At 34.8% G+C, this 27,404-nt stretch overlaps 2 protein-coding genes across 4 annotated transcripts; both read left to right on the top strand.

The window, feature by feature from the left end:
- LOC141687191 (protein CHROMATIN REMODELING 5-like) lies at positions 1-24,564 on the top strand. 3 transcript variants are annotated; one of them, XM_074492385.1, is made up of 35 exons: positions 1-135; positions 220-372; positions 825-1,592; positions 1,756-1,808; positions 3,216-3,653; positions 3,824-4,048; positions 4,307-4,390; positions 6,409-6,468; positions 6,551-6,648; positions 6,947-6,998; positions 8,456-8,519; positions 9,479-9,572; positions 9,652-9,739; positions 9,836-9,970; positions 11,339-11,530; positions 11,610-11,677; positions 12,632-12,725; positions 12,826-12,950; positions 13,255-13,318; positions 14,392-14,604; positions 15,305-15,547; positions 15,666-15,776; positions 16,154-16,240; positions 16,448-16,630; positions 16,857-16,937; positions 17,030-17,263; positions 18,325-18,480; positions 18,634-18,811; positions 18,909-19,090; positions 19,183-19,536; positions 19,628-19,721; positions 20,105-21,281; positions 21,417-21,554; positions 21,654-23,375; positions 23,492-24,564. In XM_074492385.1, exons 3-32 carry the CDS (start codon positions 920-922, stop codon positions 20,533-20,535), a joined length of 5,154 nt encoding a protein of 1,717 aa, XP_074348486.1. In that variant the 5' UTR covers positions 1-135; positions 220-372; positions 825-919; the 3' UTR covers positions 20,536-21,281; positions 21,417-21,554; positions 21,654-23,375; positions 23,492-24,564. The 3 variants fall into 3 exon arrangements, with proteins under 3 accessions (XP_074348486.1, XP_074348485.1, XP_074348487.1); XM_074492384.1 differs by having other exon boundaries at positions 21,417-23,375; XM_074492386.1 differs by having other exon boundaries at positions 934-1,592; positions 21,417-23,375.
- LOC141687192 (serine--glyoxylate aminotransferase) lies at positions 23,237-27,404 on the top strand. Its single transcript, XM_074492387.1, has 6 exons — positions 23,237-23,375; positions 24,518-24,768; positions 25,387-25,671; positions 25,984-26,350; positions 26,583-26,793; positions 27,066-27,404. The coding sequence occupies exons 2-6, from the start codon at positions 24,564-24,566 to the stop codon at positions 27,201-27,203; spliced, it is 1,206 nt and encodes a 401-aa protein (XP_074348488.1). The 5' UTR covers positions 23,237-23,375; positions 24,518-24,563; the 3' UTR covers positions 27,204-27,404.

Below are 27,404 nucleotides of genomic sequence, written 5' to 3' on the forward strand. Positions count from 1 at the left end.
AAATGAAAGCAGCAAAATTAGAGTTTGGCAATTTATAATTAGAAGACCTAAACAGAAAGAGATCGAACCACAGAGAGAGACACACAGAGAGAGAGAGGACGAGAGAGATTTTGTCGCTGGAGAGAATCATCAGAGGTACTCAATTCAATTAATTTTCTCCAAGATCGATAATAAATCGTTTAATTATCTCCTTATTCATTCATTTCTCTGCTTTTCTAGGGTTTATTTCCTCGTTTTTCTTATAATTCACCGGCGATTCTCATACACATAGACACACATACATATATATGTTTGTATATACGAGTTGGTTTAACTAACAGCCATTGGAATTGCTTGCTTTTGATACCGGTTCGACTCGGTCGAGTTCGTCAGGTATTTGCTGCTCTATCTTCAATTTGAATTTCGAATTACACGCATACACATATATGTTATGTATTGTGTATTTATGGATGTTTTACTGTATACGTGTGCTCGAGTTGACTTCGATTGTTTAGGCTTGGTTTCTATCCACGTGCAAAAAATTTCAAGAACTTTTTTGTTCATTTTTTTGAGTGTGTTGTATAAGAAAGGTTTGGTTGGTTGAATTGTTGGAAGTTAGTTATACCGGTTTTTTTGGATTGACGGTATTAGTATAATTGCTGATGTGGCGTTGTCGGGTTTTGTTTTTGGATTAGATTGATGGTGTAAGTTTGATTGATGATGTGGCGTTTTCTAGTTTTGTCGATTAGTGAAAATTGTATACGAAGTGATTAGGGATTTGTTGTTATCGTAGAAGGTTCATAGTTCGGCTTGATTTGTGACGTGACTGTTTGTTTTTTGTACAGGTTTTTGGATTGTCGTGGAGTTTTTTATTTTGTCAAATAGTGCGGTTTGTTAAATATTTGAAAAGGGATTCTTTGTCGTTACATGTGTAACGGAAATGGCATTTTATAGGAATTACTCGAGTGGGCCAGTTTCGGATGGTGTATTGGATGAGAAAGGACCGGGACCGGGTACGGGAAAAGTTGAAAGTATTGCAGGAAATGTAGATGGGAATTTAAGTGATAGGGATTTTGATATAAATTTAAATGCCGAGTATAGGAGCGATGGCGAAGCAGATTACGATGGTAAGTTCCAACAGGATGTAGGTGACAGTGGCGCTTTACCTGATATACAGCCATCTACGAGGAAAATGACTTCGTCTGGGAAATGGGGTTCTACCTTTTGGAAGGACTGTCAACCCATGCGTCCTGGGTCTGATTCGGGCCACGAATCAAAAAGTAGTTCTGAATTTAAAAATGGGGATGGGTCTGAAGACGAATCGTTAGGGGTCAGAGAGGATAGGTCAGAGTCTGAAGATCCGGACACGGTTCGAAGACGGCAGGCTGATGTACCAGTGGATGAGATGCCTTCTGATGATTATTATGAGCAGGATGGTGATGAGCGCTCTAATGATTTAATGCATCATAAACTAGGAAACACTGAAATTGGCCTGAATTCAAATTCAAAACCTAGGCCTATTGTTGCTGACATGTATCAATTGAGAAAGTCAAGAGCTTTAAATGATGATGAATATGGCGATGATGATGCTGATTATGAGGATGATGGAGATGGTAATAGTATTTTTCATAAAACATGTTTACACATCTATTAACTTATACACAATATGAAATATTTAGCAGATTTGTTTATTTAGTTCTAATGGCTCTGTGTAGCACCCCTCCAAACATTTTTACTTTCAATGACACTTTGAGTGTTTATTTATTTATTGTGCAGGAGATGATCCTGATGATGCAGATTTTGATCCTGACATCACTAATGAACGCCCGGTAATGAAGGTTTTATTTATAAATTTTTAGTTAATAAACTTCTAATTTGCATATGTGGTTACAGAATTTTAATTAGGAAACTGAGAGGTGCTCTATTTCTTCTCCTCTCCCTGTTCACTAATGAAACTTTTCCATACTAAAAAACTTAAATACAATGCTTTTTACACTACAATATATTGTTCTGGTTGGTGGATAAACTGAATGATTAATTAATAGGTGTATTTAGTTTTGGTATTAGACTTAGGTGTTTGGTGCCTCAATAAAGAAGTTTAGGGACTGTTTACGTTAACAGTTATCTAGCAATTTTTTCAAAAAAAAGCAGAAAAAGGTAGAAACATGTTCAGATTAGGTATTTCCTAAAGAGAGAACAAGGAAAACTAGAAACCAAAGTCTTCTGGATTAAAACTATGCATCAGTAGACTGTAGAAAACAGCTTTTATTTGTTTCCAGATTTAGAAAAATAGAGAAGACGTATGTTTGTGCTACAAACATGCTAAACAACCCTTGAAACCGCAACAAACACACATTTCTGTTCTTTTTGTTTGTTTATGTTCCCAACACATAAAAAGATACATATAAATAGGCTTCTGTAGTCAATAATAGTAAATTTCTAAATGCTAAAAACTATCCAAAGAAAACAAATAAAATGGAACATTATATAGTATCGGTTATAGTTTTGTTTTTGTTTATTTGAGTTGATTGACAATTAACATGTAAAGCTAGAAATTAGCAGTAGTAGGTATATATTAAAATCATGGATTATGTTTTTTTAGCACACAAAAAATATAAAAGGATGAAAAACTACAATATATGATAAATAATTTAAAAATAAGTCTTAAATTTATTTATAATTTTTAACCTTATCAATATGTAAAAACTAAGATTTGAGGTTGTAGTTTGTTTAAAGAGAATGCTAACACTGACTTTAAGTTTGGGGGTTAATTTCTTTTATTCACGTGAATATGATTACTCTCTTTATAATAAAATTTTAATTGTCCTCTTATTTTGTTTCTTTTCTTAAATAAAACTCAGTTACTTCTTATCTAATTAACATGTGAAAAATATTAAATTAAATAAAAAATTTGAATAATGATTATTCAATTTAAAATTTTGTGTATGAATATTAATCTGTCCCTCTTCATCTTTGTCAAAGCATTATTTTGTCCCTCTTCTTGTGATTGAAAACATTGCACTACTTCCATGTATATTTTTTTTGATTTTCTAGGTCAAATCCATTATGTTCTAAGAGTTCTTCCACTTCCCTTTAATTTTTTTAAAATTAATTTACTTATTTTGTTGCATTTAGTTCTTAGGAGGAAAGATTCTTCATATAATTATTCTAAAGCTTGCATAGATATGTTTGCACTAATTGTTTCTAGTATTAACATTGTAAAAATCCCATTGTAGAACCAGGATGATGACTGGGAAGGTGAAAATATAGATGAAGATTTTAATGATGTTGATGACCTTGATGTTTCGGATGAAGATGATGATTTTCCTAGAAAATCTAAAGGTAGGCAACGTGGAAAAGGCGGGCTTGTTTCAAGAAATGCAAGAGTACCTAAGTCGATTATGCCATCTAGTCAGCGAAAAAGAGGTGGACCATTGTTTGAAGATAATGAATCATCTGCAAAGGATTCTGAAAATGACAGTGATGAGGGTTTTAGTGGTAGGGCTAGGAGAGGAGCAAGCTTACGGAAGAAAAAAATTGCTCGCGCCACATCTTATATGTCTAGTCGAGATAGGGAAACACGAACTTCAAGACGGTCCGTCCAGAAAGTATCATATGCCGAAAGTGAGGATAGTGAGGAAAATGATGAATCTAAGAAAAGGAAGAGTCAAAAGGTGTGATCTGTAAATAAATGTATATGAACAAGTGCATGATTATTTTGCTCAATGAACTTATTTGAGATTCTGTTTATCTCATTTTGATGGTAGCGCATGCATTGCAAGCTACAAAAGTATCTGTCATATGGACGCAACTTACTGACTTGACTAATTTTATTCACATTTAGGAGGAGATTGAAGAGGAAGATGAAGACTCAATTGAAAGGGTATTGTGGCATCAACCAAAAGGCATGGCCGAGGAGGCATTAGCAAATAACAAATCGACAGAGCCCGTGCTTTTAAGTCACTTATATGACTATGAACCAGACTGGAATGAAATGGAATTTTATATTAAATGGAAAGGCCAATCACATTTGCACTGCCAATGGAAGTCAATGCATGAACTACAAAATGTAAGATTTGATTCCGTTTTGATATTGTAATGTGATTTGGTCTAGAAACGAAATATTGATTGTAGAAATGCTTCAATAATTCTGAAAGCATCATTATGTAATATGTATGCCAATTTATGAAATGTACTGGGTGAAAGTAGTATTATAAGTACTTTTATTTAGTATTATTCTGTATCTTTATATACATGTATTTGTATGATTTTGTGGTAATTAAATCTTGTAGTCATTTTAAGTTGATTTTAATTCAATGATTCGCAGCTTAGTGGGTTTAAGAAGGTCATTAATTACACAAAAAAAGTGATGGAAGATGTCAAGTATCGGAAAGCTGTCTCACGGGAGGAGGTATGTTTCGCCCTAGACATGCATTGCTATTAAATTCTTGTTTGAATATTGTACGGAAAGAAGAAAGATGCTTCATATGTGAAATGATAGAAATAAATATTATTCATGTGATTTGCAATTCGTTTTTATGTGTAAAAACATGCTTGCAGCTGTTTAAGTCCCAGAGGTTACTGTGTAAGTTTTGACTAGATGGTTACATGTTCTACCAAGGCACTTCTACTGTGATGGGTTGGAATTATCATGTAAGACTGATAATCAAAATAATTGATGCACGAAATAAATGTCGAGTCAACAATCACTCATCTGGAGGAAGATAGACCAAAGGTTAAGAACTGAAGTCTAGAAAGGCCGACCCAAGGACCTATGGAAGTCGGGGATACCCTGTCCCTATCTTTTTTATTGCATAAGACGAACATACGATTTACTATTGTTTATTTAAAGACTTTTAATCGGTTCAAACCTAGGAAGCAAGGACACGGGTGCGGGAGTGCGAGTGCGTAGTGCGGGGATACGGGAATTCGACAAATATAAAAATATGGGGATACGGGTGCGGCGGGACACGGGAAAAATAAAGAAAAAATTTGTATATATTTCAAGTTAAACATAATAAAACTTACTAACAAAACCAGAAATTCCTTGAAAAATGAATCAAATGCATCATTTATTAATTAAAACACAAAAATACAAGTAAAATCTTTTAGTTTATGAAAAAATGAATATGATAATGAATACTTATGTAGTATGTAAAAGACATGGATACTTAATTTTGTAACTGTAGTTTGCTGAAATAGATTTTAACTACAATTTCTAAAGATAAAATTTCATATTAGTATCATGGAAGAATCCGTGTGTCCGATACGGGGATACGTGTGTCCGAGAATCCGACGGGGACTCGGCAGCGACCCAAGTGTCCCTGCTTCTAAACCATTAATGCTGGCAAGCTTCGATGTGTAAAACCCAGGTGTGTGATATCTCTTGCAGAAACGATCTAAACTTTGACCAAATGTAACTGCTCAATTGTTCGAGGAAGAAATTTGCTGAAATTCTATCTGGCACTCTTAGTAGGGTGCAAGATAGTAGTTCAGATTCAGAGCCCTTCTTTCCTGTTCACTATTGTTTTCTCATTCCATGTTTCTGTGCAAATCGTGTGCGCAGCACAATGGCCTGAACATATAATTTAATCGCTCATTATGCATGCTGTTTTAACTGAGATTTAAACTACTATGTATTACGTGTGTTTTTATCAGATATAACTCAGATAAAGTTCTGGAATGATCTTCTACGTTGTTTTTATTAAACTCCGTTGCATTTTTGGAATGATCATCCCTTTAATCCCTTAGTGATCTCAATAATAGGTGAAAAACATATTGTATACGTTTGTAAATTACTAACATGTTTTTAACTAATATCAAATATGAGTTTAGTAGGGTTGGCTGGTCAAGAGATGCTTTTATATATGGTTCAGGTTGTAGCATTTTCCCTCTTTTCCTTATTGTTAGCCATTTTAGAGAAGTGGCTTTGTTTTTTCATTAATATTCGCTTTCTGGTTTATGATGAAAGGTGGGTAACTTGTTTCCATTCGGGGCCCTCTCAAATGCTTCAAGTGACCAAAAGTTTACTTCTTGAATTGCCGGAAATGAGCGTACTAAGAGCTTAACACTCAATTTATGTTATTTGTTATGAATTAGTATTATGTTATTTGTGGCTTTTTGAATTAATCATTTTTAAAATTTATCGTTAAGAATATTATTATTGTATAATTGCTATTATAACAAAGACCTGCCTAGTTACAGTTTAACAGCTAAACTTAATGTGGACTTGTCTTATGAGTGCAAGCCAATTGGCTTGAAGCTATGATTCATTGATCTGCATTTAGTTGCACCGGTCGGTCTAAAGCTAAGCTTTTGATGAACATCTTTGTTCTGTCTAGCTTTCTGTTCAAGTAACATCTTTATTTTCTACAAAGGACGACTCAGTTTGGCTATTTTATATATTTACCATGTGGCGTGGCTTTTCAGATTGAGGTCCATGACGTGAGCAAGGAAATGGACTTAGATCTCATCAAACAAAACAGTCAGGTTCAGCCTTGATACAGTATTGTTCACATCATCTGTTACTTCTCTATGTTATTATGTGTTAAATAATTTTGATGAATGTCAGGTGGAAAGGGTAATTGCAGAAAGAGTCAGCAAGGACAGTTTAGATAATGTTGAGTACTTGGTGAAGTGGCAAGGACTGTCTTATGCTGAAGCAACTTGGTAATAGCCAATTAAAAGTTAATGATACTGTTCTCCCTATATTCAATCTGCAGATAATTAGTATATAAAGTATCCAGCTTCTGATTTTTTAGTCAATTTTGGTCAAAAAATACAAATCGGTCTAATACATGGAAACACATAGTTCTCTAATATAAATGTAATTGTGAATTTTTCTTTTATTTATAGGGAAGGGAAGAAGAGAGTTACTCATCTCGCTTTTGTTAATGATTGCATGTGATATTTACATCTGTATGATATTGCAAATACTCTGACTCACAAGTTATGCCTGTCATGTTAGGGAGAAATACTTGGATATATCATTTGCTCAAGAAGTCATCAACGAGTTTAAGGTAATTTTTCACTTCATATCGTGATTTGCCCGTTTTGCATCTTTCTGCCGAGTTTGTTGTTTTTCATTCTTTTTGGAAGTTGTGAGTTGCATGTCCACTTACCTGTAGTAGTATACGTGTTGCCTGTCAGTTATTGACTACATTACTATTTGTTGATGTCCATAACAAGACAAAGGTGATACTGTGGATATTGTTATATTGATTTTGCTTTCTTTTTTTGGTGGGAAGCGAAAGATCGACTTTTTCATCGCTGTAGCAATAAGATTGGTAGCATTTAACTTTATAAGTAATACATGTAGGCTTGTAGTCAGTCCCATGATTTTAGAAATGTTCTTATCTCATAAAAGTGTGATCTATTTTTTTTTTCATTTTCTTACTTACGAGTTACGACATGATTTTATTGCATATATGATATATGTCATATATTCTGTATGCGGGGAGGATTGTTGAAGTCACGTACCTGCATATGTCTCATGTCCATCGTTTTTGTTTTTACCATCAATTTCTTAGATTCTTGATTTTTCTTTGGTTTAAATGTACCATTGACTTTATGTAACTACGGAATATGTACCGAAGAATTGAAGTGGTCGTTTTAATTTTCCTACCAACTTGAAAAATTCCCCTGTTATGATTTACTTTGGGCAAAATGAGCACTATAATTTATATTCCTTGGTTCACAACAAATGGCCAAAGAGTTTTATACACATTTCAAGTTAATGTAATATTAACTACACACACACATACGTATATAATTTTTGTACCTAAGCACCAATTTTTATTTCTAAAGATCTTATTGTCTGCATCCATGAGTATTTTTTGTTTATAAGCTCTCTACAAAAGTTAGTCATGTAATGAAAGGGTTAGAAACTTAGAATAGAAAAGAAAAGGAAACAACTCTTTTTCTTTTTCTTAGGTAACTAAAAGAAGTGTCAAGTACTTTGTGAAAACAACCATTTCTTGTCTGTGTTGTTAGTCCACACTGAAGAAGAACACAAGTGGCGTACTTCTAATTTTGAATAGTTTTGATGATCTAAAACATTGTAAATAGTTGAGCCATTTTTTCATTTGTGTTACGATTAGTTTTCTGTCTGTTTGCAGTTTTAACAAACATGATACTCCCTCCGTCCCTCCCAATTGTTATTGTTTCTGAAAAAGTGCTCGGCACGCATTTTAAGATGAATATAAAGTATAGTTCTATAACTTTTTTTTTATAATTTTCTTTTTCTGAATAAAAGTTTAAAATATCTATTTTTATTCAGAAAAAAGAATTTTTTTTAATAAGTTATAGAATTATACTTTCTCTTCATCTTAAAATGCGGCTCTCTCAGAAACGATAACAATTGGGAGGGACGGAGGGAGTACTATTTACTTGGAAATATTCTTTGGTACTGCTATTTTGGTAATAAATATGTGAATTCCCACGTCTACAAAAGAACTTTGTTTCATTTTGTTTGCAGGCCCGTGAGGCAGCAGTCGAAATACAGGGGAAAATGGTAGATGTTCAACGAAGGAAAAGCAAAGGTGCGCCGCCTCGAACATTGTATTATTATATGGATATTTTTATCTTGTGTTGTTACTTTTAATATGTGACTGTGAATCAAATTTCCTGCTTTTATGGATAGGTGACCGTGCATATCTTAGCATGAACACTACTTGATAATGAAGCTTGACCCATCATTTTATTCATTCTTTGGGCCTAGTAGGTTTGATTCGTCTGATCATTTTTCTAAAGGAACCTCATTTCTTAGTGATGGTGTATTGGTGTTAAAAATTGATACAGCATCCATTCTTCGGACAAAGTTCCAATTTGACCTTTGAAATCATTTTTTTTAATAGATTAAAGTGTTTTATGCAAATCTAGATTTTTTTTTTGTGATTTGCGACACTTTGAATTAAATAAACAAACTGTTCATATGTCTGTTAAGTAGCTGAATTCACATCAAACTCATGGTTTATAACTTTCATTTGACTTGACACTTTGAATTAAATAAACACACTGTGCATATGTCTATCAACCAACTGAATTCACATCAAACTCATGGTTTATAACTTGTGAATCCCTTTTTTATTTGTGGGGTGGGGAGTGGGGTTGTTAATATTATCTTTATTTCATTCTTGTGCCATGGATGTAAATCATGTATCTTGGTGCAAACATGCAGTTATAAATGATATATTTAAATTTACAAATGATACCTATGTGAACACATTTTTTGATAGTATTGTAACTAGAAAGTAATGCTATTATTTAGCAATAAAAAAATAATTAGAGATGCTTTTAAGTATTGTTTTTCTATGTAATTTGTGGTTTGACCTTTACTTGATTATCAAAATCATCATTTGTCAACAGTTGAAGATTCTTTTCCTTCCCTCTTTTTTATCCATGTTACTTTGTATCCATTAATTTGTCTCATTATGAATCCTTATTTATAGAAGTTTTCAAAATGTAATACTCCTTTTTTTGGGATAATGATGATGTATAGCAAGTTTGAGGAAGCTTGATGAACAACCTGAATGGTTGAAGGGTGGTAAACTCAGAGACTATCAGCTTGAGGGATTAAACTTTCTTGTTAACAGGTATCAGTCCTTAGCTTGATGCTAGGTATGATATTTCAGTAGTGGAACAATTCTAACGCAAGCTAGTTTTACAATGCAGTTGGAGAAATGATACGAACGTCATATTAGCTGATGAAATGGGGCTGGGTAAAACTGTTCAGTCAATTTCTATGCTTGGTTTTCTGCAGGTACTCTGATAATTTTGTTGCTTTGGTTCTGGAAAAGCTATTTGTAACTTTTAGATGTAATTATTTCTATTAACTTTCATTTTATTCTTCCTACAGAAAGCTCAACAAATTCATGGTCCATTTCTTGTTGTTGTTCCATTATCGACATTATCAAATTGGGCAAAAGAATTTAAAAAATGGCTTCCTGAAATGAATGTCATCATATATGTTGGAGCCCGTGCAAGCCGAGAGGTATCATATTGACCGTGGTTTAAGTGATTCATGTTTTTGTCTGTATACATACGGTGTAAAAACATGAAATATGGTAATCTGACTAAAAACTGAGCTATCTTAAATTTTACCCTACATTAGTCAAGCGTGAGGCCAAATATGATACTCAGCTGCTCTTGTGTTGAGTCGTGAACCTGTTTAAATACTAATATATATAGACATTTGTTCAAATAGAAATAAACCTTAAAATGAAAACTAGAAACTAATGCACACCTTAGATCAATCTAATCTAATGGCCCCTACAAGCACCACACAGAATTAAACTACACCCTCCCACACAGAATCTCAGCTTCCCCCCTCAGTTTTTAATTTGATTTTTCACGTCAAACGGAAAGTTTTTTTTTTAAATCCGACTTCACTGTATTTTAAATACAGTGAACCTGTTTATAATGTCATCATACTTCACGTTGGTTTTTAGTGTTTTTCTGTATGTTTCTGGCATTTTCTGATATTTTAAAGCAAAAGTAAGACATATAAAGAAAAGTAGAGAGCATTAGCAGAGATCAGAGAGAGATTAGAAGAGAAACAGAGAGATTTAGAGCAGAAATGAGAGAGAAGCAGGGGGTTTAGATAGAGACTTGAGATCGAAACCCTATAGGGAGAAAGTAGTTATAAAGAGAGGAGGAAGATTGGTGGAAACTGATTTCCTTTCCATATATCACATTTATAATCTAAAATACAAGATGCACAGCACTATTTATAGACTCTGTCTCCTGTAACTAACATCTAGAAAGGATAAGACACTACTACCCGTATTAGTACTACCATTACAATACTAATGCAGTACTTCCTGACATATTAAAATGTGTTCCGATTCTTTGCTGATTATTATTTGCATTGATTATCATTTGTTTTTAATCAAGAGGTGAAATAATTGTAGACATTACTGGTTAAATATAAAGCTGAATGTCATTGTTAGCTTGTAGAAATTGAACTTTATATTTTGCGCTATTTCTTCAGGTGATACCTAAAGAAAGACAAATGATAGAGATGCTCTGTCTCCTTGCTTATCTTAATAAAATTCTTGGTTTAAACTCATTTGGATTTGAAAAATCTTGTCCTTGCATTGTTTTTACTTTTAGCTTGAAAAACTAAAACTGATAAGCATTCCTTTACCACAATTAATATGGAGAAACACTAGGAAGCCTATTACGTAAATAATAATGTAGATGTTGTAAATGTTAAGTTGTTCATAGAACATATGTGGCCTAGTTGCTTTTCTGTGATCATCTCCTCACTTGATGGAAGATAATAACCCCCTTCTGTCCAGACTTCCTGTTACTAGCAGCATTACCTAGTTCATTTCAAGAATACATATAATTCTTGTAGGTTTGTCAACAATATGAGTTCTACTCTGATAAGAAGAATGGCAGGGGCATAAAGTTTGATGCCCTGTTGACTACATATGAAGTACTACTGAAGGACAAGGGAGTGCTTTCTAGGCTTAAGTGGAACTATCTCATGGTTGATGAAGCACATAGGTTAAAGAACAGTGAAGCTGCATTGTATATAACACTTGCGGTATTGCCAATTTTCAGAGCTGTAGGTATTGTGCTTGCTTTCTGTGCAGATATTTGAACTTCAAAATATGGTTTTGCAGGAATTCAGCACTAAAAATAAGTTGCTTATTACTGGTACTCCACTGCAGAACAGCGTCGAGGAACTTTGGTAATTTCCTTCGACCATTGTAGAGGTCTTGTCAATAATTTGCCTTAATTGTGTGTGGGTTTGAATTTATGTATTATTAGTCTGATTGTATGACGGCTGCTCATCAGTAATAGTTAAATCTTGACAATTTCCATAAGGGTCCCTTGCCGAACATAATTGATGACTGCTAAGAATTTTTTGTTTTATAATGTAGGTAGTAGGTACCTGAATATATTTTTTCTTTTTCCTTTTAAATGACTATACTCGGCGTTCAAGGGGATAGGCACACCATCCTCCTGGAACCGAGGACCGTGCATAATCGAAGAGAGGCACATTAATCAAATTTCAGTGTTCAAATGCAACTTGCAAGGGAAAAGTTTTTCATATTTTTGACACTTAAACTTGTAAAATTGAGCAATTAATTTAATTAGTAGCAGCAAGTTGAAAATCGACAAAGTAGTTGGTTATAATTATCCCCTCTTTCTCTCACTTATGTAATTTTGAAAGAGATTTTGTAGAAGGAGCTTTATGATGTATTTTATATTTGAGACATTCTAGATGTGAAATTAGACCATAACTCTGTATGGTGGGAGAAATAAAAGTGAAATAAAGATGATGTAGTGTAGTTCTCGTCTGGTTAGGAATATTTTAAAAGTTTGCTATGTTCACAGACACTAGTATTGTTGCTAGGCCCTTCTTACCGCTGTGCAAGCATTTATGTCGTGTCAGATGATTTAATTATTGGCTTCTTAGTAGTATTTTTTTCTGATAACCTCATAATAGTAGTTAGGTTATCTTTTGAGGTATATAAAAAATGGTGTCCATGTACCAAATGAGTTTTAAAACATATTTTCCAGTAAGATCACTTTTAGCTGGAAAATTTGGAACTCAGTAGATAGGCGATGAAAACTCGTGTTTAAAAATTGTTCTGCTTTCTTTCTTATACTAGTGATTGATAAATTGTTTTCTGTTTAGGGCTCTGCTTCACTTTCTTGATCCTGATAAGTTCAAGAGCAAGGATGAGTTCGTTCAGAACTACAAAAATCTAAGTTCGTTCAATGAAAGTGAGGTATAGATAATCTCAACATGTCCTATTTCTATTTCTCATTGATTTATTGCCTTAATTTTATTGTGATTATAACTTTGTTTACTTAAAATCATTTATCAAGCTCGCCAATCTTCATATGGAATTGAGGCCTCACATTCTCCGGAGAGTTATCAAGGATGTGGAGAAGTCCTTGCCTCCAAAGATTGAGCGTGTTTTAAGAGTTGAGATGTCTCCTCTTCAGAAACAGTAAGTTTCTTTTGATGCCTCTAGTGTTTTAAGCTTTCATAAATTATTGTTACTTGACAAGGAGCTGAGTTGGCCTAGTAGTTATGGTGCCCAATGTATGACCAAAAGGTCATGAGTCCAACCCTTGCACGCTATGGGGTCATTTTCTGGCGACAGCCTCTCTACTCTATTTGGAGTAGAGGTAAGGCTGCGTACATCATACCCTCCATAGACCTGTCTTTATCAGCGTAATTTTATGGGTAATAATGGGCACATCTCTTTCTCAAATTGATTAATGCCTATTTTCTTGATTCTTGTCATGTAGGTACTACAAGTGGATTTTAGAACGCAATTTCCAAGACTTAAACAAAGGAGTTCGTGGGAATCAGGTGGGTTGTCGACTTTCTCTAACATGATAGTTACAATTTAAATCGTTCGTTCAGCACGTCCTTCGAACTGAAACCGTGTGTTGGTGTCATGTTTTTGTGAATGTTTAAGAATATCTCCGTCACTCTATTGTTCATATGTTTGTTTTAGAGCTTAACTGAATTTTTTCCTAAGATTTAGAAATGGAAGCTGTGGTTTTTTAGTACTTGTAGTGTGTTTTTGGCAATGATAGATCAACTCGGAGTCGGATGAGGGTTTGGATATCATATCTTATTATATGACCATCAATAAATGTTATTTTAGAATTCTTAGATGTGTCTGAAATGGACATACGTACCGTGACTGGAATGTGAAATTTTTTGTGTGAATACATTACGCATATTAATTTTTTACATTTCTAATAAGATACAAATCACCGATAAAATAAACATATTAATTTTATAAAATCAAATTTGTAAAACTAAAATAATTGTGAAAGGCATGGACTTCTTTCTGTTCGGGCTCACCCACGACCAGGTTATTATCTTCCTCTGTTCCGTCACTTCCTCGTTATTCTATGGGAACTTAGGGGAAAACCTTTTTTTGTTCTTCTTGACCATGTTTTGCATGGTGTTGAATTTAGTCGTGGGATGGAAGATTGACACTGATCCTACACCTAAGTCTGTGTTGTGTCTAGTCAACATGGGTACAACAGAAATAGGAGATTCCAGGTAACCGAGGTTTTTAGGACACTTATTTTGTTTTGTAAAAGAATTATCACCGGTTTTTACCTTCTTAAAAGACATGACCCTATCCAAAGTCTGTTGGCATTAATGTTGGTTTTGATGTGTAAGTAGAAGATTTTTTTTAAAAGGTTCATGTAACATAAGTAGATCTCACTGGAAGAGGTAATGGTTTTCGAGTGTATTTAGCAGCTCTAGAATTCATCAATGTTGTCAACTGTTTTATTTTCTTTAACTTGACCTTAAATAACTAATCTCATGGACCATTGGTATTAGACAGGAGGTTTAGAATTAAAAATACTCTATATCATGGTTTTCTGTTGCTAGCAACTAATAGACTCTCAAATTTGCAGGTTTCTCTTCTAAATATTGTGGTTGAGTTAAAGAAATGTTGCAACCATCCTTTCCTATTTGAAAGTGCAGATCATGGTTATGGAGGGGAAACAAATATTACTGGAAGTAGTAAACTGGAAAGAGTAATTTTGAGCAGCGGGAAGCTAGTTATACTTGATAAGCTTCTTGACAGACTAAATGAAACAAACCATCGTGTATTGATATTTTCACAGGTCTGTTTGGAATTATTCTATTTGACTTGTACTTGGCTCTTCTTTTTCTGTACTTAGTTATGCTGAGAGTTGCTTATATAACTTACTGGAAGATAAGCAATTACCGGCCTGCATTATTGAATAAGATGAATTCGCGATTTTTGTCATTACTTGGCTGAATATGTCTTCTATTTAATGGTTTAAATTGAATAAATTTTCGCAACTGTTAAGACTGTACTCAGTTTTTATATGATAAATTTAAAATCTCTCGGTTTTCACTTCTTTTTTTTTCACTATTATTATTTAAGGCATTAGCAATGTAAAGCCCAATGACTGTTATATGGATAAGATCACATCTGTTGGTATGCTATTGCTAGGTCTAAAACTGTACAAAGCAGTTAATATTATTTTTATTTAGTTATTTAATTTGTAAGTGCTCAACTTTTATTTATTTAAAAATAATCTATCTATTTATTTAAAAATAATATGTATGTCTGCATGCATGGTTCTGTAAACTTTGCTTACTTTGATGACAACAATCTGTTTAAAAAGTTGATATTTTTCTCTAAAACAGAATAGACAATAGAAATGTATTTCCATATCTTAAATTTATAACTTCATGATTGTTTTTGCTAGTCTTTTTAATACTTTGCTAATATTAGATAGTAATGTTCTTCCGTCTACCACTGCTTTAGTCAATGACACGATGGTTGCAATGCAGATGGTTAGGATGCTTGATATTCTGGCAGAATACCTATCAATTAAAGGGTTCAAGTTCCAAAGGCTTGATGGAAGTACAAAAGCTGAAGTTCGCCATCAAGCTATGGAGCATTTTAATGCACCTGGTAGTGATGATTTCTGTTTCCTTCTTTCGACTCGTGCTGGTGGCTTAGGTATCAATCTTGCAACAGCGGATACTGTTATCATATTTGATTCTGATTGGAATCCACAAAATGATTTGCAGGTTAAGTTCATCACAATTTACAGTTTTACGATAATACTGTCTTTCAATATCCCTTCTCTTCAAAAGCTATGGTCTGTCCCTTTATGTTCCCTAATTAATTTTCTCTTGTTTGTATCAGGCCATGAGTAGAGCACACAGGATTGGGCAGCAAGATGTTGTGAACATTTACCGGTTTGTTACAAGTAAGAGTGTTGAGGAGGATATTCTGGAACGTGCTAAAAAGAAAATGGTAAAATGTTTTTATTGGTCTTGTTTATCCCTTTTGTTTTTGTATTTATCTCGCTATACGTGATATATGTATGAATTCCACATGATGTGTCCTTTCTTTATAGTCCTTTCATTATGGAAATACAGAAGTCTGTTTGAAGTGAAATGCCATCTCACATGTCCTTTTTTATTTATTTGTGCTAACCAATAGATCTATCGTATAATATCAGCTAGACCTATGATCTCTGTAATTATGCATTTCATCTAGGGACCTTAAGTTTAGAGTAATTAAATTATTTATTAAGATTATGCCCAGGCAGTGAATCAAACTTTAAATTTGTGCACACTGAAACTACTTGTAATGTTCACATCCTTACATACAGAATGGTACCTTTGTAGGTTCTTGATCATTTGGTAATTCAAAAGCTGAATGCCGAGGGGAAATTGGAAAAGAAAGAAACGAAGAAGGGGAGTTCTTTCGACAAAGTAAGTTCCGGAGACAATTATATATTCAAAATTACTAATGGATAAATGCGAATATGTTCTAATATCAGCGATTCTCATTAGCATGCTGCTATGGTTCATTTTAACTTCTCTTTTAGACCATTCAGATTGTATTTCACAATATACTCAAGTTCCCTTTTGTTAAATAATATCTTCAATTTCTGGTTGTGGATATATCTATGGTTGCAGAATGAGCTATCAGCAATCTTGAGGTTTGGTGCAGAAGAACTATTCAAGGAAGACAAAAACGATGAAGAAAGTAAAAAGCGGCTTCTTAGTATGGATATAGATGAAATTCTTGAGAGAGCAGAAAAAGTAGAAGAAAAGGGTCCTCATGAAGAGGAAGGAAATGAGTTGCTAAGTGCTTTCAAGGCAAGTTTATTATAATTTTTTTGGTATATCTGCAAGATGGGCTTGGGAAGATATCTTTGTAAAACATTTTCTGGTATTGATGACATGTCTGAAATTGCTGCGGTTTTAATTAACCATGCAAATGGCTAGTCTTTCCGAGTTTCATACAGCCATATAGGGATAGTGGCATAGGTTTTGGAGAGGGATATATCTTTTTATCTGATATTCTATTTGCAATTGCAATCAGGTTGCTGATTTCTGTACTGCTGAAGATGATGGGAGTTTCTGGAGCCGGTGGATTAAACCTGAAGCTGTTAACCAGGCAGAAGTACGAAGTGTTATTGGTGACTCTTCGTTTGTCATATATTCTTACAATGAAATCCTCTGCTTATATATGTTGTAATATCGTTATGTTTATAGGAAGCTTTAGCTCCTAGAGCTGCAAGAAACAGCAAGAGTTATGTAGAGGCTAACCTGCCTGAGAAACTTAATAAAAGGAGAAAGAAAGGTGTCGAGACTCAGGAAAGATCTACAAAGCGCCGGAAATCAGATACTAGTTTTTTTGTACCGGCTATTGATGGTGCTACTGCTCAAGTAAGAGGGTGGTCTTATGGTAATCTGCCAAAGAGAGATGCTACACGTTTTTTCCGTGCAGTGAGTTGCTCTCTCTCTCTCTCTCTCCCCTCCCTCCCTCCTTCTCCCTCCCTCCTTCTCCCTCCCTCCCTCTCTCTCTCTCTCTCTCTCTCTCTCTCTCTCTCTCCCCTCCGTCCCTCCCCCCCTCCCCCCTCCCCTCCTCTCTCTCTCTATATATGTGCGTGTGTGTATAATTATTTATATATGTAACTGATTACACATATTCGCAGATCCTAAACACTCACACACAGGATGAAACACTGAATTGTGCTTTTAGTCCAGACCCACAAACTTAAATTTGTATCCGTCCCTTAGGCCTTAGATTGCTCTTTGTTAAACATTGAATTGTACTTCTACTGTTTTAACGATGAAGTATCATTATCGTCATTGTTATCACGAAGACGACTAGTCGACGACTAGTCAGCGACTAGTCGACGCGAAGGTACTCGGGCGCCGAGAGTCTCGAAGCCCGACTTGTCATCGACTAGTTGACGTGAAGGTCGCCCAAGAGTCTCGTAACCCGACTTTTTACGACTAGTCGGGCGACTTATCGACTAGTCTTCACGAAGGTACTCGGGCGTCGAGGGTCGACTTGGCGCCGTGATAACCTTGTTTATCGTAATCATTCCTACAAACTTATGTTTATGATTGTGAAGTCGAGCAAAAGAATTATCATTATCCCTTGTCAGGAATATTTATGGAGTTATTGTATTATCTTATGGCGCTCTTATTATTTAGAAAAGCTATATTATTATATAAAACTCTTAGATCCCTACATAGAAATTAGAATGCAGTTTTATTTCCATGGATTCTGTCACAGTGTGTTACTCACAGAAGTATGCATCTGGAGTAAACTCTTTGTTTCTGTTTACAATTTATACATCAATAGAAGTATGTGAAACTGGCAAGTTCTTTCCAATTTTACTAGTACAAGGTAATTTTTAACTTGAAGAAAATCTTTTTATGAAGGCTGAGCTTAGAAAATCTTAGAAAATAAAAGTATGTGAGAATGAAGGCTTTACTAATAGAGGTTTGCGTTTTGTTTGGAACCTATGTATAATATATGGTTTCTGTATACTTAGGTGAAGAAATTTGGCAATGATAGCCAAATTGGCTTAATAGCAGCAGAAGTTGGTGGGTCAGTTGAAGCTGCTCCAATTGATGCACAAATTGAGCTTTTTGATGCTTTGATTGATGGATGTCGAGAAGCAGTCGATGGAATGAATCTGGACCCAAAGGTTTGCTTTTAAAAGTCTGCGGTGCATTTCCCTTCTGCTACTTGAATAAATGGAGAAAGAACATTGATAAAAAAATTAAGTGAATATGTTCACCTGTAATGCTGCTTATGCATTCTTGTAGATTGAATAATACTTATTGAGGCATTTATATAGGGGCCTACGCTAGATTTTTTCGGTGTTCCTGTCAAGGCTGATGATCTATTAACCCGTGTTGAAGAACTTCAACTCTTAGCAAAGCGCATTAGCCGTTATGAAAAACCAATCTCACAGTTCCAGGCATTGATGTACCTCAAACCTGCAACTTGGTCTAAAGGTTGTGGATGGAACCAGAGTAAGTTGATTGCTTTACTTCTTTTCTTTGAGTCCTCTTTCTATAAAGGATGGCTATCATTAGTAGATGAATTGACTCTGTTCCTTGATAATTACAGAGGATGATGCAAGATTGCTTCTAGGAATCCATTATCATGGGTTTGGCAATTGGGAGAAGATAAGGCTGCATGAAAAGCTTGGTCTTACAAAGAAAATTGCACCAGTAGAACTCCAGCATCACGAGACTTTCTTGCCTCGGGCTCCTCAGTTGAAGGAGAGGGCCTCTCAACTACTAGAAATGGTACAAAAGTTAAAAAAAAATATGTCTTGATGTAAAGTGTTTTACTGAAATTATTCTGTTTTATCTGAACTTATTCCTGCACCTGTTTTCAGGAATTTATTGCTGTCAGTGGGAGCAACTCAAATGCCAAAGCTAGCCGCAAAGCTTCCAAGAAGCAAAAAGAAAATTCTTCGGCCTTTTCATTGTCTCGCAGCAAGGCAAAGCAAGGCAAACCGGGATTGCCGAAATATAATTCTCAGATAACTAAGATGAAGGCTGCAAGAACCCAGAAGGTTGAACCGTTGGTAAAAGAGGAAGGTGAAATGTCAGATACTGAAGAAGTCTATGAACAGTTCAAGGAAGTGAAATGGATGGAATGGTGTGAGGATGTCATGGCTGATGAAAAAAAGACGCTGACGCGTCTTCAGAGGTTGCAAACTACCAGTTCGGAGCTCCCTAAGGAAAAGGTTCAACTACATAGTTCTGATATATTTTTTTCTTAGTTTCTTACCAGATTTCTGCATTGTCTAAAAGGCTAAAACTGTATGCCTTTCTCAGGTGCTATCCAGAATAAGAAATTATCTGCAGATCCTTGGACGAAGGGTTGACCAAATTGTTTTTGAGCACGAGGAGGAACTATATAAGCAAGAAAGTATGAGTTTTCCCTTGTATTTGATTAATTATTCATTCTTTATTGGCCTGTGGCGTAACTCATATCAAATATTCAGCCCCTCCCCCCCAACCCTCCAACCCCCAGAAAAACTACTATTTTAAGTGAAAAAATATGCATGTTCTCATAAATGCACGGAGATGACAAGGAAATGTGTCACAGTGGTTAATTACCTTGAAAAATTTATTCTGGCGATGGCTTCACAACTTTCATGCGCATGTACTCGTAAATACCATTCTTTATATAGATATTTGCTTGTAGATCACCAGGCTTTGCAGTAGTTAATTTTCTTTAAATATTGTTTTGTCACTTGATAATATGTATTCATTTACTTCTCTTGATTAAAAACATACACCTGTCTGCAGGGATGAAAACACGATTATGGAAATATATATCTACTTTTTCCAATTTGTCTGGAGAGGGACTTTATCAGATCTACTCCAAGTTAAAGCAGGAGCAGGACGCGATAGGACCAGAACCTTCCCAGGTTAATGGTTTCTCACGTGGTTACAAATATGAAACCTCCAATCAGATTTCTGTAGTTCAAAGGGGTATTGACACAGGAAAATTTGAAGCTTGGAAACGAATGAAAAGAGCCGAGGCTGCTGATATTAACTCTGTAGTTCAACCTCTGCATGAAAGATCTTCAAGTAATGCTACACGTATATCAGACCCAAATTTATCTGGGATTTTAGGATCAGGACCATCTGACAACAGATCTGGTAATGAGAAGTCTTATAAAATGCGCTCAAGTGGTCAACCTTCACGAAAAGGCTTCCCATCAGGTGTAAAATAAACTTTGGTCACCTTATTGACGACTGGAAGGTGTAATGGAACTGAATTCTACTTTCCTCCCATTCGATTCAGCTGCTTTGGCCATCAACGTTTTCTGGGCTCTTTTCCCTTTCGGGAAATATACAATTTGCGTATATTTTGGAGAATGTTTTTAAATCATCTAAAGCCTGCATCAGAGAGTGGGACGACAAACCCCCAAGCAATTGAGAGGAAAAACTGTCAACAAATTACATATAGTCTTGAGACCAAAGTATATTATTAAGCTCATTTAAACAGCTCACTAATTTCTTTAAGTACATAGTGAATAGGCAAAGAATCAGCTGATTAGCAGTTGTATGAGAAAGATGATGAATGTAACATCCTTTGGAAGTGTAAATTACCCAGTTTTGCTTTTTAAATGTCGGAATACACATAGTTTCCTATAGTTAATATAATGTTTTTCTGAAAGGAAGTGCACAGCTTCTACTTGCACTAATGTCTTTTTAGTTTCAGTCAGAAATGCAACTATACATATCTCATGCAGAGCAGCAATACAGTACAATTAGCTTGTTAAAAAATTTACTGTCTTGACTCCTATTTTTCCAGGCTAGATCTCAGGTTCATCTGTTAATTACTTTCTATCCATATCTTGATAGTAGCTATAGTCTAATGTTACATATTCTGTTATTCACTGCTTGAGCAGGGAAGGAGCTTCTGTTGCTATCACATGCTTGTGAAAACTAAAGGCCGTCAGCTGGGAGGCAAAAGGTAGGCACAGTTTACAAAATAATTACCGGAAAAGAAATTATTTTGAATTTCATCTTCATGAAAAATTGTCGGATAGGTTAGTGAGTCATTCAATGCTGCCATTTTACTGATCTTGGTTTGTTGTATAATGAACAGTGTATTCAGGTGCAGGGGACTCAGGGCTGCTTAAAGATTTAATATCTGCACCACTTACGTTTGCTTTTCCTTTTGGATCTATCAAGATTTTCTATGAGAACTTGACAGAGGCATCAGTTAATGGTATAATTTACCAGAGTAAGTAATGTGACGAGCGAGTGATGTTACATATATATTCTCATTTTTGTACATATTTATGTGTGCCTGATCCCTTGCTTTATTTATGTCTTTTATTAGGTTTAGGAACCCTTATTTGCACATTTAAGTACTCCTCCAAATTAGGTGTTTCAGTTTTGATATTTAAATCAGTCGAGACTCGTTCTCTGACACAATTGACGTATCTTTCTCAATTATCTTCTTCTGAAAGTAGGAAGCGTTACTCTGATATCCGAGGTTGTCTTAATCTCTTTGAAATGCATTGTTGATCGCAAAGTTACTTGTATACAATTTTCACATTAATGGTTGATGATTCCAACTGCCAGTGCTATAGGACGTCTTCCAAGTTTTTGTTTGATGAGATACTCTGTTTGGCTTGCTTGTTGGTATGTCGTTAAGATGGAATTTTAAATTAATTTGATATAATTGATCTGGTAGACTAGGGCAGTGATTAATACAAGTTTCAGTTTCATAGGGTTTTGTTCAGAGCAAGCATCTTTAGTGTTAACTTTATTTCTGAAGCTTTTAAAGCACAAATTCCAATTACCCTCTTTGTTAAAATTTGAACACAAGCAGAAAATGTTGAGTTAAATTTTGGTGAAAAATTACTCATTAATATGCTCTTTACTATAATTGGCAATCACTGGGTCTACGTGTATCGTCATAGACGGAGTTTAGCTTTATTTTGGTTGTCAGCTAATGATATTTTTGAAGGGGGTGTTATTGCAAGATATTACTTGCCTGTTGAGGAATATCTTGAAAGGATGAGGGAGGACATTGATATCATATTGCTGCTCGTGGTTAACACAAATTGACATGATGAGAGAAACATTGATATTTGAAGACACTATTAAAATGAATGGCTTGAACTCAACTCTTGAGAGAGATAAAGATGCGGTTTGGTTAAACCAAAAGAGTAATGTTCTATTCATGTCTGATTTGCTTCCAGTTGGTTAAAATTCCAAGCTATCCTTTTCCAAATCATCCAAGGCTGACACATAAGATCTAGAAAACTAATATTTAATCAGTTGCTAAATATAATTATAAAAATTATAGTTAAAAGTAACAAGGCCAAATGAGGTTGAACTCGGATGACTAGAAGGGATGTGGTGGCATTTTTCTCCCACATATGAGGGAGTGGTTGAAACTGTTTTATCACTTTATCTTTCACCATTTCGTTCTTGACCTCATATTTATACGAGGGCTATGTAAGTAAAGTGTTTTTGAAGCATGCGTATACAAATTGGCTCCCCCAATTGATGTGATTTTGATAACTGTGATACATTTATTCGGTGAAGTTCAAGTCGGAGTGTGTTATATGACACAAAACCTACTTAAATTAGCGCTAGATTTCAATCGAACGTATAATTTCAATACTAAATTGACATAATTATTTGGAAACTATTTTGGAAACGTATTCGGGAGCTCTAGCATTGAATCGAACATATAATTTCAAGCATACGAGAAATACATGTAAGATTATATATCAACACGTTATCATGTTCTGTTGTGTATAATTTTCTATGGTGGCAAAAAAATGGTAATATTTAAACGAATATAAATGAACATGCAAAATCGTAAAAGAATATGGTTTTGTTACATCAACAGCCCAGAAGGACCCACAGATTCTCATGGGTTTCTCTCTTATCTGTGTAAAGTGGGACCCTTATGATAGTAGTGACTGGTATCCCGCGCTCGTATAAAATTTTAAGTTGAGAAGTTGAGTTGTTCCACCCTTGGGGTAGGGAAGAGGAGAAGGAGCTCACATCTATCCATTTGAACAACTTATTCAATCAGCAAAAGGTATGCTTCTTTTCACTTGTCTAGTAATACTCTGTCACACTCTGTACGTGTGAGTGCGTGTTTAGTGGCGGAACTAAGAAGGCTAACCAATTCCGATTATCTTCAATATTTGGCAGACAAAATTAAATCCTTGCCTCGATTGTTATTTGGGAGATCAGTGGAAACATAAACATGAAAACTCGGGCTGCTTTCAAAAATTAGCAATGTTTTTTTTTTTTTGATTTCCAGGTCTATTGGAATATATATATTATATGTGAGTCATATTCAGTATGTCTACAAAATAATCTTTATGTGTATCTACAAACTAATTTATGCTTCAAACCAGTGAATTGAGGTGCAAGTGAAATATTACTTTATGTTCATATAATCATATTATTATATTTGTAGATTTTTATATAAATAAGATGGAGTAACATGTTACTTGAAGTTTGCACTTCTGCACTGTAACATGACTAAATATTCTTCAAAGCCTCCAAGCTCCAATTTAACCTGTATAATCTTCATTTTAACAGGTGTATGTGTCATTTTTTTCTTTTTTATAATTTTTTTTTGTGTGAATCTTAGTATGTTTAGCAACCTGTGTACTTATACTTTAAAAAAAAAACAAAAGAAACGAAATTGTAAATAATAAAGGGAAAAGACTTAAGACAGTTATTAGAAAGTCTCTCCAAATCCAGACATAAATAACTAAAAGAGAAAAAATCACTAAGTCTCTAGTTACCGATCATCTTTTTATTGGTAACAAAGTTTATGGTGAGATGACATACCTTGTCCATACATATCACTAGGATTCGAGTCTCGGAAGGAAATGCATGCATTACCTTCACAAGAACAATGTAAGGGCATTTGTCATTTTAGTTCTACTAAATTTATCAAATTTCTTTGTAAAAACAAAGTATGCAAGGTTTTTGTATCTTTTGCAAGGCTTATTGTAGCACTACTTTACTCTCACTGTACACAGGATTAGATGCATGTGTTCTCTATATTATCTTTAAATATTAATAAAAAAATAAGGAAATTTTTTAACAGTCTAACTGAGACTTGGAGTCTTATGATTGTTGTTTCGCTGCGCGATAGTTCATTTGTGGACAAGGTATATGATGGAATTGTAGTTGATTTTGTTTTCCTACTGATTGCTACAGCTAAGATTGTGTTTTGAAGTAAGGGATAACAAACTTTCAAGGAAGGATGGATTATGTTTATGGACCCGGGAGGAACCACCTTTTTGTTCCGGGGCCAGTCAACATCCCGGAACAGGTCCTTCGTGCAATGAACAGGAACAACGAGGACTACCGCTCCCCAGCCATTCCAGCAATGACAAAGAGTTTACTTGAGGATGTCAAGAAGATTTTTAAGACTACTTCAGGAACCCCATTTCTTTTCCCAACAACAGGTACTTTTTTCTTAGCTCTCTATTGTTGGTTCAAGATTATGATGTCCAGTTCAGTTCTCGTCGGTGCTTGATTATTTGGAATTTGTGATTACTTGTTTCCTGTAATCCGAGACTAGGTAATTCTCAAACTTGTTCCAGTTAGTTTCTTCTGTCATTCTACATGTCATGCATAAATTTGATGATCAGATGAACTTGGAAATTACAGTAGCTTCTATAATATGACAAAAGTGCTGAGACATCTTTGCAATCTCCAGTGATCTTTATGAATTTAACTGTCTTTTGGACCTAAATTGATAAATAAATGTGGAGACCATACCGATACATAAACTTACTTTGTTAGACTTTACAGCCACATAAGTACTTCTACACACACTGCTAGAAGAAGAAAAGTTAATAATTTTTTTTACCATTAATCTCTAAAAAAATATGGTTCAAGTACGATATGCTGTTTTCCTACTAATTTTGAACATTTGTCCTAATATGGTTCAATTACGATCATCTGTTTCAGCAATGTTAAGTAATTGCACTCCCTTTTCACTGAATTTCCTAACCATATTAATACATAAACTGCAGAAGCATGTGTTTTGAACTAGATTAATGGTTACTCTTGATTTATAGGTACCGGTGCATGGGAAAGTGCATTAACAAATACGCTGTCTCCTGGAGATCGAACTGTATCATTTCTCATTGGTCAATTTAGTTTGCTCTGGATTGATCAACAGCAACGCCTTAACTTCAATGTTGATGTTGTTGAAAGTGACTGGGGACAAGGTGCCAATCTTGAAATTCTGGCATCAAAGCTTGCTGCAGATACTACACATACTATCAAGGCTGTCTGTATTGTGCACAATGAGACAGCAACTGGAGTTACCAACAACTTGGCTACAGTTAGAAAAATTCTTGGTAAGCTTTTAACGAAAAACAATTATATTCTTTAAATGCTCGAACATAATTTCTTGTACTACCATCTCCTTCTTACTTTCTCTTCTGTTCTTGCATAGTTGCATGTGCCTTGTGCTTTCTTCTGAAGTTCCCTTTGAATTATATTTAGTATTATGTTAATCGCAGTCATTACTTTTGTCAACTTTGACCAAAAAGAAAGATGTGTAGAGAATCTACCAATTTTGGGATCAATTGACAAGTTTCAAGATTACAAAATCAAACAAATTTATCAAATATGTATGGAATTTAATTGAAAGTATTTTATAATTTCAGATCACTATCAGCATCCAGCGCTTTTTCTTGTTGATGGAGTGTCATCAATATGTGCGCTTGATTTTCGCATGGATGAATGGGGTGTAGATGTGGCTTTAACTGGCTCCCAAAAAGCTCTTTCTCTTCCCACTGGATTGGGAATTGTTTGTGCAAGCCCCAAAGCCCTTGAAGCATCCAAAACTGCAAAATCTGTGAGAGTTTTCTTTGACTGGAAAGACTACTTAAAGTTCTATAACATGGGAACATATTGGCCATACACTCCTTCCATCCAGCTACTATATGGACTGAGGGCAGCACTTGATCTTATATTCGAGGAAGGACTTGACAATGTAATTGCAAGGCACACTCGCCTTGCTAAAGCAACAAGGTAACTGCTTTGTAGTGACTTAAATCAAAACTTTTCTAGTTGGTTCATTCATAAAGAACATATATCATCCAAATGGTTAACCAATGTATAAATCTTATTTCGAGACGTTTCTTTTTGTAAAAACCAATTGCTTACTGGTTGGTCAGTAAGTTCCATGTTATTGTACTCGATCTTGTTTTTCACTCATCTCTGTTTCCATTGTTTAACACTATGTTTAACCTCGAAATTACAGGCTTGCTGTAGAGGCATGGGGTCTAAAAAACTGCACTCAAAAGGATGAATGGTTTAGTGACACAGTTACTGCAGTTGTGGTACCTCCATACATTGAGAGCTCAGAAGTTGTTAAAAGGGCATGGAAACGATACAACTTGAGCTTAGGACTTGGACTCAACAAAGTTGCAGGAAAGGTTTTCAGGATTGGTCATCTAGGAAACCTAAATGAGGTACGCTTTTACATCTTCTATTCGATAATTAATTTGTTTCATACATATTAACCTGGACACAAGATTCAAAGTAGTACAGTATGTAAGTTCTTTCAACAAAGTTCTGTCAAAACTATTAATGGTTTAACCATCAGTATGATAACCTTTTATCCTGCTTTAGGTATGAGGAATATTCTGAATCATTTCTGTCTATCAAACATGAGTCATTTTAAAAATTTGGCGCCATTCAAATCTCTTACAATCAAAGCTAAATTTTATGTTGTTTCTTGCAGTTGCAACTGCTGGGATGTCTTGCAGGCGTGGAGATGATCCTGAAGGATGTAGGTTACCCAGTGCAGCTAGGGAGCGGAGTTGCAGCTGCTTCGGCATACTTTCAGAAAAGCATGCCAATGATTCCATCAAGGATTTGAGTTGCACACAAATTTAGTTTCTTTTCTCAACTCATATTCTGCAGAAAACTGTGTAAAGAAACAAACCTAATATTCTATGCCTGTGGCAGTAGTCATTGTTAGGGTTGCTACTTTATGTTAAACATTGGTTATTGCATTGTCTGTATCTACATTTTATGTCATACTTTTAAATTTCTCTAAAATCCCCATCTTATCCATGTA

The sequence above is a fragment of the Apium graveolens genome, chromosome 9 (genome assembly GCF_009905375.1).
Source record: "Apium graveolens cultivar Ventura chromosome 9, ASM990537v1, whole genome shotgun sequence".
Lineage (NCBI taxonomy): Eukaryota > Viridiplantae > Streptophyta > Magnoliopsida > Apiales > Apiaceae > Apium > Apium graveolens.